This window comes from Cloeon dipterum, chromosome X, assembly GCF_949628265.1.
Source record: "Cloeon dipterum chromosome X, ieCloDipt1.1, whole genome shotgun sequence".
Lineage (NCBI taxonomy): Eukaryota > Metazoa > Arthropoda > Insecta > Ephemeroptera > Baetidae > Cloeon > Cloeon dipterum.
This window is the reverse complement of record NC_088790.1, coordinates 5,539,367-5,553,569: the sequence shown is the minus strand read 5'-3', so window position 1 is coordinate 5,553,569 and position 14,203 is coordinate 5,539,367. Positions and strand designations below refer to the sequence as shown.

The 14,203-nt window shown below is 40.6% G+C and overlaps 4 protein-coding genes across 4 annotated transcripts; 1 reads left to right on the top strand and 3 right to left on the bottom strand.

Moving 5' to 3' along the window:
* Positions 1-1,585: 1,585 nt before the first annotated feature.
* LOC135945258 (fibronectin type 3 and ankyrin repeat domains protein 1-like) lies at positions 1,586-3,209 on the bottom strand. The gene is made up of 5 exons (XM_065492827.1): positions 2,960-3,209; positions 2,451-2,609; positions 2,311-2,392; positions 2,029-2,256; positions 1,586-1,721 (listed from the first exon to the last, which is right to left on the bottom strand). The coding sequence occupies exons 1-5, from the start codon at positions 3,207-3,209 to the stop codon at positions 1,586-1,588; spliced, it is 855 nt and encodes a 284-aa protein (XP_065348899.1).
* Positions 3,210-4,067: 858 nt separating this feature from the next.
* Positions 4,068-5,028, bottom strand: LOC135945989 (general odorant-binding protein 56a-like). Its single transcript, XM_065493961.1, has 7 exons — positions 4,883-5,028; positions 4,753-4,831; positions 4,650-4,696; positions 4,560-4,595; positions 4,390-4,507; positions 4,233-4,333; positions 4,068-4,166 (listed from the first exon to the last, which is right to left on the bottom strand). Exons 1-7 carry the CDS (start codon positions 4,934-4,936, stop codon positions 4,146-4,148), a joined length of 456 nt encoding a protein of 151 aa, XP_065350033.1. The 5' UTR covers positions 4,937-5,028; the 3' UTR covers positions 4,068-4,145.
* Positions 5,029-5,787: 759 nt separating this feature from the next.
* On the top strand, positions 5,788-12,783 carry LOC135947038 (tectonin beta-propeller repeat-containing protein 2). The gene is made up of 15 exons (XM_065495592.1): positions 5,788-6,103; positions 6,162-6,287; positions 6,358-6,489; positions 6,555-6,715; positions 6,766-6,904; positions 6,957-7,064; positions 7,192-7,956; positions 8,989-9,571; positions 9,677-10,062; positions 10,679-10,769; positions 10,827-10,978; positions 11,030-11,189; positions 11,246-11,427; positions 12,193-12,460; positions 12,520-12,783. Exons 1-15 carry the CDS (start codon positions 5,909-5,911, stop codon positions 12,642-12,644), a joined length of 3,573 nt encoding a protein of 1,190 aa, XP_065351664.1. The 5' UTR covers positions 5,788-5,908; the 3' UTR covers positions 12,645-12,783.
* On the bottom strand, positions 12,774-14,090 carry LOC135947045 (UPF0547 protein C16orf87 homolog). The gene is made up of 4 exons (XM_065495600.1): positions 14,039-14,090; positions 13,891-13,979; positions 13,628-13,825; positions 12,774-13,067 (listed from the first exon to the last, which is right to left on the bottom strand). Exons 2-4 carry the CDS (start codon positions 13,924-13,926, stop codon positions 12,849-12,851), a joined length of 453 nt encoding a protein of 150 aa, XP_065351672.1. The 5' UTR covers positions 13,927-13,979; positions 14,039-14,090; the 3' UTR covers positions 12,774-12,848.
* Positions 14,091-14,203: the final 113 nt, after the last annotated feature.

The window sequence follows — 14,203 nt, the reverse complement described above, 5'->3', positions numbered from 1 at the left end:
TTTTCGATCCTCTCGTCCTCCTCCTGCTCCTGCGAGTCCGCTCGAATTTTCACCACCGGCGGACACGAAATGGTGTTCACGGCTGGCGAGAGTATTGTAATTATGTCCTTGAAGAAAACATAATCAAATATAGGATAGAGTAATTAATTAAAAAGTAAGTCAATTTGAGCAAAAAGCAATAAAATCAATGACCGAAAAGATCAGTTTACAATAGAGGTCAGACAGCCGCCGTGAATCTGGCAGGGAAAAAAGGGTCAAAATTTAAAAAGTGCAGGAGAAAAAATGTTTTCCGGCTCTTTGGGCCGTAAAGCACTATCAAACTTCTCACGTTTAAAATATTGTCAGCCGCGCCAGCAGCCGTTGAAAATAGCTAGCCAACCACCTTAAATTTCGCGGCTGACAATGAGACTTCTAATTTACAATAAATGGATGTTTCCAGATGAATTTATTGAAGATTTTCTCAACGATCTGAGGTAACCAAAAATTTTTTTACATTGATTTAATTTCTCTTTTTTAACGTTTAAAATTTGCAAAACAAGTAGCAAATGTGACAATGTGAAAATATGAATGAACACAAAAATAAATATTAAATTGACTGAAATGCGTTTCGCACCTTTGATGCCAGCTGAAGTGCCGAGTGACCCAAGGAGTCGGCCGGCGCGTGCACATCAGCCCCTGCCTCGCGGAGAAGGCGCAAAACGGCGTGGTCGGGTGCAAACGCAAACACGGCGGCAGCCAAGCAACTCAATCCGTTGACGTCGCGGTGATTGACGTGCGCCCCGTGATTAATTAACAGCCGCACCACTTGTGGCTCGCACCCGAGCAGCACTAGAAAAACAGTAGACTGAGATCGATATCGAACGTGATTTGCGAAGTTGAAACAAGCAAATCGCATCATCTGCTTGTTAAAAGTTAAATTGAGAAGTCTTATCAGCATAAAGTTGAATAGGGGTGTCGAGCGAAAATATAATGAGGAAGACAAGGCTAATCTACATCATCCGGTGGCAAGCTCGCTTTCGAATCAAATTTTGAAACAAAGGAGTTGCGCTGCATTTGTGGAAGACAAAACCGTTCATATTTTTGGTCAAAGGGAGTTTTGGGCAATTTTCTTGAAAATTATTTAATAAATCGTAATAATCTGAGCACCATTTGGAGATTTTGGAAATTTTCGAGTGTATACTCAGGTGTCGAAATAACCTATGGTTTAAGGGCTTTATTTCAACGGCCCTAAGAGACAAGAGAAAAGCAACAAATCCCTGACAAGCAGCTCCCACATTATCCCATAAATAAACAACAAGAATTGATAATACCTGGCTTGCAGCTACAAACCAAATCTATTTTCTTGAGTGACTCAAAGCTGAAAGCAAATGCACATCTCACATCATCTCAGCATACATGCAGACAGCTGAAACCTACTCTCCGCGGCGCATGAATAATTAATCAATTTGCAGAAGAGAAGAGACGAGATTGCTGTTCAAACACTCGACAGCCGTCGCCTGTGTTTCTCCGACTGGCTGAGCAAATACACACTGCGCGCTATATATGAGACGCCGGCCGGCCGGCCGGCTACCAATGGCTGTATTATTCAAATCAAATTACCGGCTCTCATCAGCGGCGTCCAACCGCACGAGTCGGCAGCATCCACCGCTGCACCCGCATCCAAAATCAATTTGACCATCCTTGCATGCAAGAGCGAGTGGTGAAGCGCGGTCATTCCGATCCTGCGAGAGTAAATGCGTTACCAGGGTCAACACGTTCCCTTATTTATACAGACCCATGAATTAATGGAAACCTTTAATCGATATAGAGTTTATTTAAAAAAAAGAGAATTTCGTTTAGAATTTATTTTGGAGACAAAACTGTCAGACTCTCGTAAAACTAACAACTTAACTCCAAAAAATCAATGAAACTTATCTTTTCGCCTGAAAAAGAAACACCAATTGGCATTTTTACTGATTAAATCAAATATCTTTTGCTCAAATAGGAAGAAAAGATTTTTCGCGGATGTGCTGACTGAGCAAGAAATACCTGTCCTGCTTTTCAATATTTGCTCCATTTTCAAGCAAATACTCAGCAACGTCGGCTTTTCCTGCGGCACATGCCATCATGAGTGCCGTTCTGCCGTTGCCAATGCTCTTGGCATCGATATCGCAGTGCTGCAGCAGCATTTTCACCATTTTCAGGTCAGAGCCGAGCACCGCCGTTTGCAGGCTCGTCAGTCCCGCGTCCGACGCACAACTGCTCGCTGCGATGGGTCTGCGAATAGATTTCCTTACATCTATATCAATTCCGTGAATGACACGTTTTTACATTATTTGAAGTATTCTGCTAACTTCCTGATGGTTTCCAAACTCAATTTCTTTGTGCAAGCTTTTAGCAGATGGTGGCTCGTCTATATGAAATTATTTTACATTTGTTGTACAGTGTTAATTGAAAATCAAAATAAATACCTCTCGTTTGGCCTGAAATGCACTCGCTCCACTTGATGTTGCTCTCTTGATCCTCGCTTTCGAAAACTTTCAGCCTGAAAAGGTAGACCGTCGACGGAGCGAGTTCCTCAACAGAACAATTGCATTCGTTTCCCCTGTTAAACATTCCAAGTTCCTGAACTAATCAGATTTTTTAATTTAGAAAATTATCAACTGTATATGAGGCTCGAGAGATGTGAATTTGGTGTGCATTTTTTCAAAATAATAATAGATGGAACTCAAAAATAAAACGACTAAAAATTTCAAAATCCATATATTCCCTATAATTGTTTCTTCAAAACCGTTCGATTTTATTGCTGTATTTTTATTAACAACTGAAAATTATTTTTCTAGTGGCCAAATTGGAGCTACATGACTAGGTATATTAATTTAATAAAATTCTTGACCAAAATAGGAGTTTTTTGAAATTTTTCACATTTTAAAGAATTTTTATACCAGAAGTTTTTTAACTCTACGCCCTGTTATTTTACAGTGGAGTTCAACTTGCCTATAAACAGGCTGCCAGTCCAACGTTTCGGGGTCGCACATCTCAAGGAGAGATGTGAACTTTGCCCCCTTTGTCTCTGCCAGTTTCCTTTGAGCTTCGTTCAGGTGCCAAGCTAGCTGCAACGAGTTGAGAGTGGTCGCGCTCGCCTCCACGTACGGCGTCAGCGGTTTTTTCTCGCCGCTCACGTGTTTTTGCAATTTAATTGCTCTCACGGCGAAGGCAATCCGGCGCATTTTGCTTTTTTAGTAGTGGCCTGGCCGGGCAATTACCTTTGGATTCGTGCCGCCATGATAACTAACAAGTTGCTATGGCTACGGTCAACGCCAGTCGAGAGCGGCTATTGCAACCCGCTGAGCACGTCCGACCAACTGGTTGCATAACCATGATGAAAATTCAATTTATAGTAGGTACTACACGTCCTCTCCTGGAAAATAATTTAAACTTTTATCCATTAACGAAAACCAGACTTTTTCATCCACCTCCACCACTGTCCTGATCGGACCATCGAATAAGCACGAATCATGAGTAATTTAAGAATTCTGAAGCAATTGAAACACATAGGCTATTTTCAAATATTTCTGGAATACCAGTAAATCTGGATTTTAGCTGAAAACTCTGTTAAACATAAACTATACAATTTTCTTGCGCTTAGCAACACGTTCAACGCCTTTTTTTAACTTTCTGGGGAATGGTACCCCCATTTCAAAATTCCAGCGTGCTACGACCTTTTTCCAGTGGTTGCTGTTCACAAATTTATGGTGAACGTGTTTTCCCGATGTAATAGAAATTGCAGATTCTTAAAAATAAAGCATTTTTAAACGGATTTGTCATGGAAATCGTTTTAAAATAAAAATATACATTTGGATATTTAACCGATGGCATAACTCTCTAAATTAAAAAATAATCAACGTTTAAAAACGGACTCTCGTCTTAAAAATAAATTTTACTAGACAGATATCACATATACATATTGTTCTGAGACACCGAATAAAATGGTCAACTATATTTAAAGCAATGTGTGTATTATCTACTCTAAAAGTGATTGGAAATAATATTACAGTAGTGGTTCAAAGTAATGAAAATATTTTGGCTCATAGGCATAGTTTTTATTGACCCAAAAATATTACAAGCCAATCATTTACACCAATAATGTCAAGCCAATCAGCAGTTTAGGCTTCTTTTGCGTTTACCTAATTTAAAATTTAAAAGTTAATACTGCACATATTAATACTTGTTTCTATTTTTCATTTCCGTACCTCTTTTGTGATAAATTCGGTCATTTTTTGGAGCAAATCAGGATTGACGATTTTACCGCAATTGTAAAGCTGATGTGCTGTTTCACAAGGATCGTCGAGCTCTATTCAAGATCAAAGAATGCGTGACGAACGGTTAGAAAAATTTTAAATTCGTTACTGATGTCTTTGCATTTGTTATAGGATTCTTTGAATTCTCCCATTATTTTCTCGTCAACATCAGGTAAACGGCTCAGATAATCTTCGACTTTTTCTTGGTTTAATGCGCCATCTTTCATCTGCAGTAATATTATTATTGCTACATAATTTTCATTACTATCGTTTTTTGACCAATTCAAAAGTTCTCGCGACGCAATGCATGTAGCACTGTAAAAATGCATGAAATCATATTAAATTAACTAAAAATTAATTAATGTTTACCTTATACTGGTATTGAAAGTCAGACGCTTTCAATTTTTCCGATTCAGCTGGAGGTCTTTAATTAGAATCAACCTTTCAAGAGGCGTTTTAAAAAATTAGTTACTTTGTGATCTGCCCAAGGTTTGTGCGCATTCTTTTTCAATTGTTGCCGTTCGTGACATATGGATGCCATCACCAAATGCCTAAATATGTAATTATCTAATAAGATGACGAGGAAAAATCAGTTTCAGTACCTGGTTGAACGTAAGAACGCAAAAAATAAAAGAGAAAAGTGGCAGACTTTTCATGATTGGAACGAAATTCAACCACAGTGGCGAAAAACTAAGCGAAAACTACAAAGCTTTGGAAACATCACATGAGCTACACAGGAAGTGCGCGTCAACTCAATGCCAGAGCCAGAGAGATATATTCTAGCATCGCTCGTGAATGGCCTCGTCAGCAGTGTTTTGAAAAATTTAAAAAATAGCATTTCTCGAAACATAATTCAAATAGAAAATTAACATATACAAACACGATATGAAAATATATAAAAAAGCCATTGTAAAAAATGAAAATCAAATATTTAGGTTTTTTCCTGCTCAGAATTATGTACTCATTTGGAATATCCCAATCAATTTCACCGATTGCTAATAATTTACAATTGAAATAGGTCATGCTTGGTTGTGCGGCTCAGGGCCGGATTTTTAAATTCAAACTTCGAAAGAGTCGCGCGGAATTGCTGCGAGTGCTCGTTCATGTGCAAAATTTCACTGGCTATATTTTGGCACTGAATCCTCTCGTCTCGCGAACAGCTGGCCCACATTCGGTTGAAAAAAACCACCCACGCTATTCTAAAAGCTTTGAAGCTGAATAAGTGCAAATATAGTACACACACGATCCTATATATTATTTATATTAATAGTTCCTATAGCCCTGCCAATTTATACATTTTTATTGGAATTAAGTATTGCCCATCAATTTGTCCCGTGATGAATTGAAACTTAGAAAAACAGCTGATCGTATAATTAAAATTTGCCAGGCAAATTAACAAAATGAGTGACGAGCGTAAATGGAAAGAAACAGAAGTGACACAAACACAAACACCAAAAGGTGCTGCGCGCGCTTTCCAGCAAGCAGGCACGACTGGCAGGAGCAGGTGTTTTCAGCCGCGCCCCCTTCGCGATCGAAATTGAAGGCGACGAACTGAACTGGCCGTCGGCGACCGTGTCCCGTGAACAGGCCGCCTTCGGGGCCGGAGTTGAATTGTCGACGGAGCAGCAATGCTTCGGGAATGGGCGCCGCTGACTGCGCTGCTGCAGCAAGTTCCGCAGAGGGTGCAGCGCGGCCTCTTCTTCGACGACCTGAGTCTCACCTGCGTCGATGCCCTGCCCGAGTTCATCGCCGTCGGCACCGACCACGGCTTCGTCCTCTGGTTCGACCGCGCCACGGGACACGTCCAGAGGCTCAAGTGCGAGGTAGACCCAAGAGATAATGGTATTGTTATGAGGAAAATTAATTGTTTAATTATGGCAGGATGCGTCGGACAGCATCACCAGTGTCCGCCTGGTGTCCACCGTGGACTTCTTGGTGGCCGCTGGCAGCTCTGCAGGGGTTGTCACCATCTTCAAGGTACCACGGCTGCCGTCTCAGAATAAACAGGTTGGTTTGTCACACCGGCAAATGAGGCGTTCTAAATAATGCATTTTTGATGTTTTGTTTTTACATTCAGATCGAGCGCTATCGTGTGTCTGGACTGCACAATAGCAAAATTTCTGCCCTGGAGTGGAGTCTCAATGGAATGAAATTGTTCAGTGGTGACGTGTCTGGAATGATCGTGTTGACCAAATTGGATTTTTACATGGTACTGATGATTTCCCTGTCCTTTGAATCATTTCACTTAAAAATATATGTATTTTTTATTTTAAGCATTTGAGCAAGTCAATGGAATTACTGGATGAAAAATTCTCAATTGTGCAACTGAGCTTCTGCCACCAGTTGCTACTAGTCTCGTCTCTGTTGAGGACAATTATCTGCAACCCTGACGATCCCCAAAATATTACGCAGGTTGGACAGCGAGAAAGAAAAAGGTATGTTTATTCAATCTCCAGGATTTAACAAGAAATTAACACATTATTAGGCTTGGTTATCTTGGCGCAACTTTCTGCGTCTCTCCGAACGGCCTTCCAAACCAAGAGATCATCTACACCAGCAGACCTGGCTTGAGGGTCTGGGTTGCTGACCGGCAAGGAACAGTGCAGCAGACGCTCATTTTTAAAGTTGGTTTTTCCGAAGGCTTGTCACACTTAGGAACTAATTTTCTCTTTGAAGGACGCCTTGTTAAATCCTCAACTGCGAGTTCAACTCGTCAACCCGGCACCTCCACATATTTTGCGCTCTCGTAGCCTTTCCTTTCCAGAAGGAACGTCCAGTGATCAGGTCAGTGAGGTCATCAATGAACAAAACGTAAAAAATCCTGAAAAATGAATTTGAAATATAAAGCAAAAATATATTGCAAGTTTTGTTTTCTGCAGGAAATTTCCTCTTAAAACAATTTCTTTTCCAGGAGGTGACGCATCCTCTAGTGCAGCAACTTGGCCGCTTGGTAGTATTCAAAGAGCACATGCTGGTCACGTGCTCAGGCAACGATTTATTTGTCCTCGACCCTGACTCGATCTCGGTTGTCGCCGTTGCTGATGAGCTGCGTGGCATCCTAGACTTCGCGGTGACCAAAGACGAGATTTTTGTGCTGGAAGGCAAAAGGTCTTTAGTGAGGCTGGCTTGCCAACCAGAGGCGTCCATCGTGGGCCTGCCGAAGGGCGGCAGCGAGCAGTCAGTATTGTCGCCGTCAGAGGCGCCACTTGCCGCTACAGCGGTCTCGTCCATCAAGGACCTGACCAACAAGATTCCCTTTCACAAGATAATGAGCAGCTTATCGGCACCTTTCCAGCGACAGAAGGAAGAGCCAGTGTTGGCCACTGAGGCGGTGGAGCTGCCGCCTGTGGTCAAGCTCGAATCAACTGTTGGCTTAACCCTCCTTGAAAGCACTCCCAGCAAGCTGGACACCATCGGCCAGCAGGAGTTCGAGGAGGTCCTGTTCAAAGGCCGCAGGAAGAAGAAGAAAATCAGACACGTTCTGGCCCCCTCGGACACTGAGTCTGGGTCTGAGAGTTTTGGGGAGGAGCAGGATGACCTGGCGAGCCGCGTCCTCAAGCTGTCGCCGGACGACATTTTGACTGGGATGCCGTGCCGGCCTCTGCCTCTGCCAGACCTTCGCAGTCCCGACTCGATTGAACGTGATGTGGCTGACAAAGAGTCCAAACTTGCCGAGGTATCATCTAGATTCTTTTTTAATTTTTGATCCTTCACAAACACTGGAAACATTAAGATTTTTTTTTAAAGGATGAATGAAATAAAATATTAAAACTAAAATATCTGGACAGATATTTTCACCAAATATCTCAGTAACAATTTTTTTTTCTTCAAACTACCACTGCGCCGTGCGCTGTCACCCAATTGAGCTTCGCATGACTGCCGCCCCCAGTCTCCGCGCGAAATTTAGAATATGACTTGATATGGTTAAAATCACTCAAAAACCATACCAGCAGATTAAACTTTTTATCAAAAAATGAAGATAAGGAAAGGGTCACTGCCCTTCGCAACCATGCATATTGTTTTCATATGATATTCACAAATTTGCCACCATAGGGGTACACTTTAGGCACTGGTCGATAAATTGCATATCGCTCAAATACCAAATTTTCACTGTCGAATTTGCAACAATGAAAGCACGTAGTATGTTTGATAAGTAATGATTCTGACACCTGACCTACCTCAACATCTCAAGACTCTAGGAGCGGCCATGTTTGAGTAGGTTTTATGACTTTTGCGCAGAGAACACAAGCCCATGATTGAATTTTCAAAATTAGTAAGAGGGAAAACAAATAATCACATTAATTATGATGGATAATATTTTGAACTTATTGTTCAAGGGTTCTATTTAAATTTCAACAGCTCAAAATAAAGTCCCAAATTAAAAAGAGCTGAATAAATTTCATTTTTTTATCTGAAAATACAATGGAATATTTGAATTATCTAATTTAATTGATGAAAAAATGAAAGAAAAAATAGAGGTTTCAGCCAGGCTGCAAATTTAGGGTCACGTGGTAAGCCGCCAGCCACCACTGGTCAAAAAAAAAATTCAAAGGCTCTCAGCCGCCAAGGCTGAAGCCAATTCATCCAGCCCCCCATAAATTTATGTGACTGAGACCTCAAGAGTAAATAAATTATCAGAAAAGGAACATATGTCCGCCAAATTTTGTGCCGATTGAGATTATCTAGCTCTCGCCATAACTTCTTGCAGGTGATGCCGGTGCTTCGAGATCTGCTAAACCCTGGCGGCCAGCTTTCTCCACCTGCCGTTGCAGAAGAGCAGAAGGAGACCACACCCGTGAGACCCACCGTTCTGCCTTTGGCAAAGAAGGAGCGGTCAATGTCGACCAGCTCGAAGCAAATGAGTCTGGACTCGACAACTTCGACTCTGCTGCCTGTGACCGGCATCCACCCTCTTCAGCAGTCGACGGCCACTGAGACCACAGACCATTGGGTGCAGTTCAGCCTTCTGGAACCAGTAGCCAACCTGTTGGTCAGCAAGTGGTTTGTGTGCTGCATCGGGCCGCACGGCTCCATCAAGTTCAGCACCAGCGTGGAGAGCGAGCTCAAGTGGCGCGAAAGTGAGTGGCGCGCCCAGGAGGTGCAGACAACCCCTGACGGCAAGGTGGTGTGGAGGGTGCACCGCGGGGTGGCTTTCCGGGCCAACTGCAGCCACGAGAACCCCTTTGTTGAGCAAAATTGGACACAGGAGGTGCGTGGAGTCAGGGCCTTGGCCGTCACAGAGACTGGAACTGCCTGGATTGTCACTGCAGACTGTTCACTGCAGTACCATGGTAAGAATTACGTTGTTTTTATTGTTTGTAACGCTTGCAAATTGGTTCAAAATATTTATCTTTTGTTAAGGCCTTTTAGTAATTAAATATCTGGGTTTTTTTCAGGAGAAAATGGGGTGATCAGCATTCCGAGCGACTTTCCCGTCGCCAAGGTTACATGCTCAGGATTCTCAATATGGGTTGTGTCCGCGGGAAGTGGGCAGCTATGGCAGCGGGCGTGCGTCTCTGAGGCGCAGCCGTCGGGCACGCACTGGCTGCGAATCGCCACACCCAACGGCGAGCCTATGGTGGACGCGGCGCTCAGCATGAAAACGGTGCCCATGGGTTTCTACACCATTGGTTGGGTCCTGGACAGACGCAATGCGCTATATTTTTCCTTTGACGCGCTCGTCCATTCCGGTGAGCTGCCGAAACAGGCGCCTTCTTGGTGGCAGGTCCTCGTCAATGGTGGCATACCGAGGCCTCTGGCTGAAGAAAACATCAATATCACCGTAATTATTTTTACTTTACTAAATCAGAAGAATGGTTAAAATACTGTTTTAGTACTTAACAGCTTTTTTCTACTATTTTTTACACGATTTCACAATTGGTAATATTATCAATGAAATGTATTTATGTACTTCCCAGAAAAACCCCATTGAAACGTTACTCTTATCCAATTTAATTTTATCTAAATAAGAAGTTCATTTATTGGAGGGTGCAACGGAATTGTTTGGGAATTTAGAGACATAATATTCAATATTAGGGCTGCCACGTTGGACGTCGCGCTGGTCTTTTCGGAAAAAAATAGCGGCATCATTAATAATTCGAATTTGAGAAATGGCGTTCTCGGATTAAATTTACTGCACTGTTTGGTAATCTGTTCAAAAAAACTTTTCTTTTTTTCTGAAATTTCCTTTGAATAATAAATGAATAAAATAACATTAGTACAAAGAATCATTGAAAAATATAAGAAATGAAATCCTTTTTCCATAAGTAAAACTATTAATTTTTAAAATTATCTTTGTACACTGATTTGCTATTTAAGTTGTCACTTGATTGGGATTTTCAGTTATCTTTTTAAATTTTAAATAGCATTAAACCCAAAAATGTTATTTGATTTTGCAGGGTGAGTTGCTTGTGGCAGCCACCGATTCGTCCATATGGGTTGCAACCAAAAACTCCTCCTTGATCCACATGAATAACTCAGAGTTCATAGGTAGGTTTTTTTCCATTTATATCATACATTTAACAGAATCAATTTTTGATCTATCAGGTCACAAATGGGACGTTGTCCACCCGATCGAGCTGTCTGTCCGCTGGCATGAAATATCGGCAGAAGGCTCCTCTGACGGAGCTGGTCAGCTGTGGTACCTCAGCTCCCAAGGGGAGCTCTACTGTTCCAGGCCTGACTCGCAGCTTTTTTATGTAAAATTAAAATACAATAAAAAATATATCTCATTTTCTTTTCACCCGCAGGCCGTGCCTCCTGCTAGCAGCAGCAAGATAGTGTGTCTTTCATCCTTGATTAACTCCCTCTGGGTCCTGGACGCAGAAGGCCGAGTTCTCATCCGACAGGGTTTAAGTGAACAGAATACGGCGGGAAGCGGCTGGAAGGAGCTTGATTTGGCTCAAATTAGTGCGTGATTATAATCGAAATTTAAGAAAAAATTTCTGAATACGTGCGTTTTCCAGAGTCAACGGCACATTTTGATTACATTTCCTGTGGAATTGATACGATTTGGGCATGTGATACGACTGGATCAATTTATATGGCTGTTGGATCAGCGCATGATCTTAAAGCTTGCGATTTTTCTCCTTGCTGGATTCAAGTTGAGGACGATGTGATGAAAGAGGAGGATGTCCACTTTCTGAAAGTAACTAAGACATTCTGAATTTTCAATGATAGTTTTAATTTTTTATCTTGTCCTTTTTACTGGAAGCAACATTTCGTTTTTAATAAGGAAGAGTTAATCGAGGGTGTGAAATCTTATAAATCACTACTTTGAGTATATTTGCGTTATAATTAAGAATTTTACTTTGAAACAAAGTGTGTAAAATATAAGTTTTTCTAGGAAACAAAATTCATAGCCACAGTATTATCTGATAAGAATTTTTTAATAATAAGGGATCTTTCAAAACGTCTGCCTACACTCCTTTCATAGTCTAAACAAAAAGAGAAACGAGCAACGAAGTCGAAAACAACCTCCCAAATCTGACAACTCAAATCTCACTGTGATATTAAATCCTCTTACGACAGTTCAAATATAAGCCAAATAAATCCATCCTTTCCTATTTGGGTTATTTTGTCAAAGAGTGAAAAATCTGCTCCTAACATCAAGAAATTTTTTTTAGAATGGAAATTAAATCAAACAAACCACCAAGAGGATTTTGATGGCCGAAACAGTCGCTCTTCTGAGAGCGGAAGAAATTTATTTAATTTTTTTGACTCTTGGACCAAAGACTTGAATTGAAAGTGATTGGGAGCTAGTATAATATTAATTTAATGTGACATTTTTTTAAAACAACTATAGAGAATGAATACTCATAATTTATTATTTGATAAACATTTTGACGGTGGTTTATTAAAATTTTTAGAAGTATTTAATTTTTTTACTAATCATACCCGGTTTTTCTTGAAGGTAGTGGCTGGCTGCATGGCCTACATGGTGTGGGCGCTGGACAACAAGAATAACGTATACGTCCGAGAAGCCGTGTTCCCTGACTTTCCTCTGGGGACAGGCTGGGTGATCGTGCCTGGAGTGGAGGCCGTGAATCTCACAATCAGCGCCACTGGCGTCTGGGTCCTGACGCCAAACGGCGAAATCTACCGCAGGTGCGGTATCAGCGATGTCAATTTCATCGGCGACTTTTGGAAAAAGTTGCCCGGAAGTGCAACTTATCTGACTGGTGGGTATTTTGGCTAACATTGGTTTCAAATTATATTTATATGGGAATTGCATTTTTAGTGTCCGCCGACGACAAGGTGTCTGCTGTTGATCAGGAAAGCAGGATAATCGTGCACAATCAAAAAGTATTTTCATTTCACCACGAACCAAAGACTTGTATTGAAAGTGATTGGGAGCTAGTATGATATTAATTTGAGATCTTATATTTATGTATATTGCTAGATTTTATATATTTGCATTCTACACGATTTTATCGCCTTGACTGTGCCACATTCCAGTATTTACTACATTGATGTTTTATTGAAACTGCTTGATTAGTCGAGATCTCGTCATGTTTTATTTTATTTGCTTAATCTAATTACATCAATCAGAAGCACCAAGTCGTTTTCTTAAATCTTCCATGACACCGAGTTGATTTTTCGATTCAACTCTGCCAATTCTATGGCACACTGCTGAAGCCTTTCATTTGACAAGCTTATCATAGGATCCTCCTCATCCTCCTGAACCTTCTTCAGGACTCTCCTTTTCTTGTTCTTCGGGTCTGAATCTTCCTCTTCTTCATCCTTTTCCTCCTCATAAACGGGTTGAGTTATTTTTGTTTTTCTTCTCTGTGAATAAACCAATCCCTAATTTATTTCGTGTGTCCAAAATTTAAAGGGTGGACAGTTTTTTTGGACATTTCCGGTAATAATCGCATTTTAACAATTGATTTTAAGACTTACAAAATATTACGTTTGGTAATATTTTTTCAAATTTTCCTCTAACTACCCAAGGAAACTAAACCTTTATCCATTTTTAATTACATTGAGAAGCAATAAAAAAGTTGTTTGTTTTTGCGATATTTTGCTAGCTGTATGCCATAACTTGCATTATTTAAATATATATTGACATCAAGAATATACAAATATTAAAAATTACAAAACCAGAACCGCTCAAAAGTATTCTTGACTAATTAGTAGTCTGATCTAATTTTTTCAGAGCTTCAACTGCTTCCAAGCTCAAGAATTTACAAGAAAAAAGTTAAATTAATCTAAAATTCAAACTACCATTAATTTTTACATAATATGTACTTAACAAGTCAATACAAAAAATTTTAGATAAAAAATTTAGAACCTATCTATATTCTCGTCTGCAAAACAAACCCGGTCAATTGTGCGAAACTCCGTACCTTTTTCAGTTTGTTTTCGTACTGCAATGAGTCGTAGAACTTAGGCTTCTCACGCTTGACCCTCTCTGTTCTCCTCTGTCCCTGATTTTCACCAGCATTGCTTGATGATGGCACGATCAAGCTGTCCAAGGTGCGTGCTCTGTTGCGAGCGGTGAAGAAGATGTGACCGCAGGGGCACGCTTTGCAAGCGACAGCCACCTTTACGTTAGGAAAATTTACCATAATTAATGAATAATGAATTATTTTTGTTAAAAATTTGTTACCTGGTTCTTGCATTTCGGGCACCCTTTAGAGATCATCTCTTACATCTTGATGGGACGCTCTTGTCGGAGAAATATTAACTGAAGAGACGCTAGAAGGAATTTCTTAATTTTAAGTCTGAATCTAGTAATTTAAGCATATTAAACGTACCATGGAGTTTTACACGACAACCTGAGTTTGAACGAGGGAAACTTATTATTATTTAGTCAGTATCTATTATTTCTTTTCAACTATCTATGTATTATTTTATTCAATCAATGTTGCTTTTTGCCTCTGTAATTCAACAAAACATATAAACAAGTCTGATGATCAAAG

What these genes read in the sequence shown, in the direction of transcription:
- LOC135945258 (XM_065492827.1), bottom strand. Translation starts at nt 3,209, where the DNA reads ATGCGCCGGATTGCCTTCGCCGTGAGAGCAATTAAATTGCAAAAACAC. An exon ending in TAGGCAAGTTGAACTCCACT is followed by an intron (nt 2,610 to 2,959) that starts GTAAAATAACAG and finishes AAATCTGATTAG; the next exon opens with TTCAGGAACTTGGAATGTTT. An exon ending in AGCAGAATACTTCAAATAAT is followed by an intron (nt 2,257 to 2,310) that starts GTAAAAACGTGT and finishes ATCTATTCGCAG; the next exon opens with ACCCATCGCAGCGAGCAGTT.
- LOC135945989 (XM_065493961.1), bottom strand. Translation starts at nt 4,936, where the DNA reads ATGAAAAGTCTGCCACTTTTCTCTTTTATTTTTTGCGTTCTTACGTTC. An exon ending in TAACAAATGCAAAGACATCA is followed by an intron (nt 4,334 to 4,389) that starts GTAACGAATTTA and finishes GATCTTGAATAG; the next exon opens with AGCTCGACGATCCTTGTGAA. An exon ending in CCGAATTTATCACAAAAGAG is followed by an intron (nt 4,167 to 4,232) that starts GTACGGAAATGA and finishes ATTTTAAATTAG; the next exon opens with GTAAACGCAAAAGAAGCCTA.
- LOC135947038 (XM_065495592.1), top strand. Translation starts at nt 5,909, where the DNA reads ATGCTTCGGGAATGGGCGCCGCTGACTGCGCTGCTGCAGCAAGTTCCG. An exon ending in AGGATGTCCACTTTCTGAAA is followed by an intron (nt 11,428 to 12,192) that starts GTAACTAAGACA and finishes TTTTTCTTGAAG; the next exon opens with GTAGTGGCTGGCTGCATGGC. An exon ending in AAGTGCAACTTATCTGACTG is followed by an intron (nt 12,461 to 12,519) that starts GTGGGTATTTTG and finishes TTGCATTTTTAG; the next exon opens with TGTCCGCCGACGACAAGGTG.
- LOC135947045 (XM_065495600.1), bottom strand. Translation starts at nt 13,926, where the DNA reads ATGATCTCTAAAGGGTGCCCGAAATGCAAGAACCAG. An exon ending in GCCCGAAATGCAAGAACCAG is followed by an intron (nt 13,826 to 13,890) that starts GTAACAAATTTT and finishes CCTAACGTAAAG; the next exon opens with GTGGCTGTCGCTTGCAAAGC. An exon ending in ACGAAAACAAACTGAAAAAG is followed by an intron (nt 13,068 to 13,627) that starts GTACGGAGTTTC and finishes GTTTATTCACAG; the next exon opens with AGAAGAAAAACAAAAATAAC.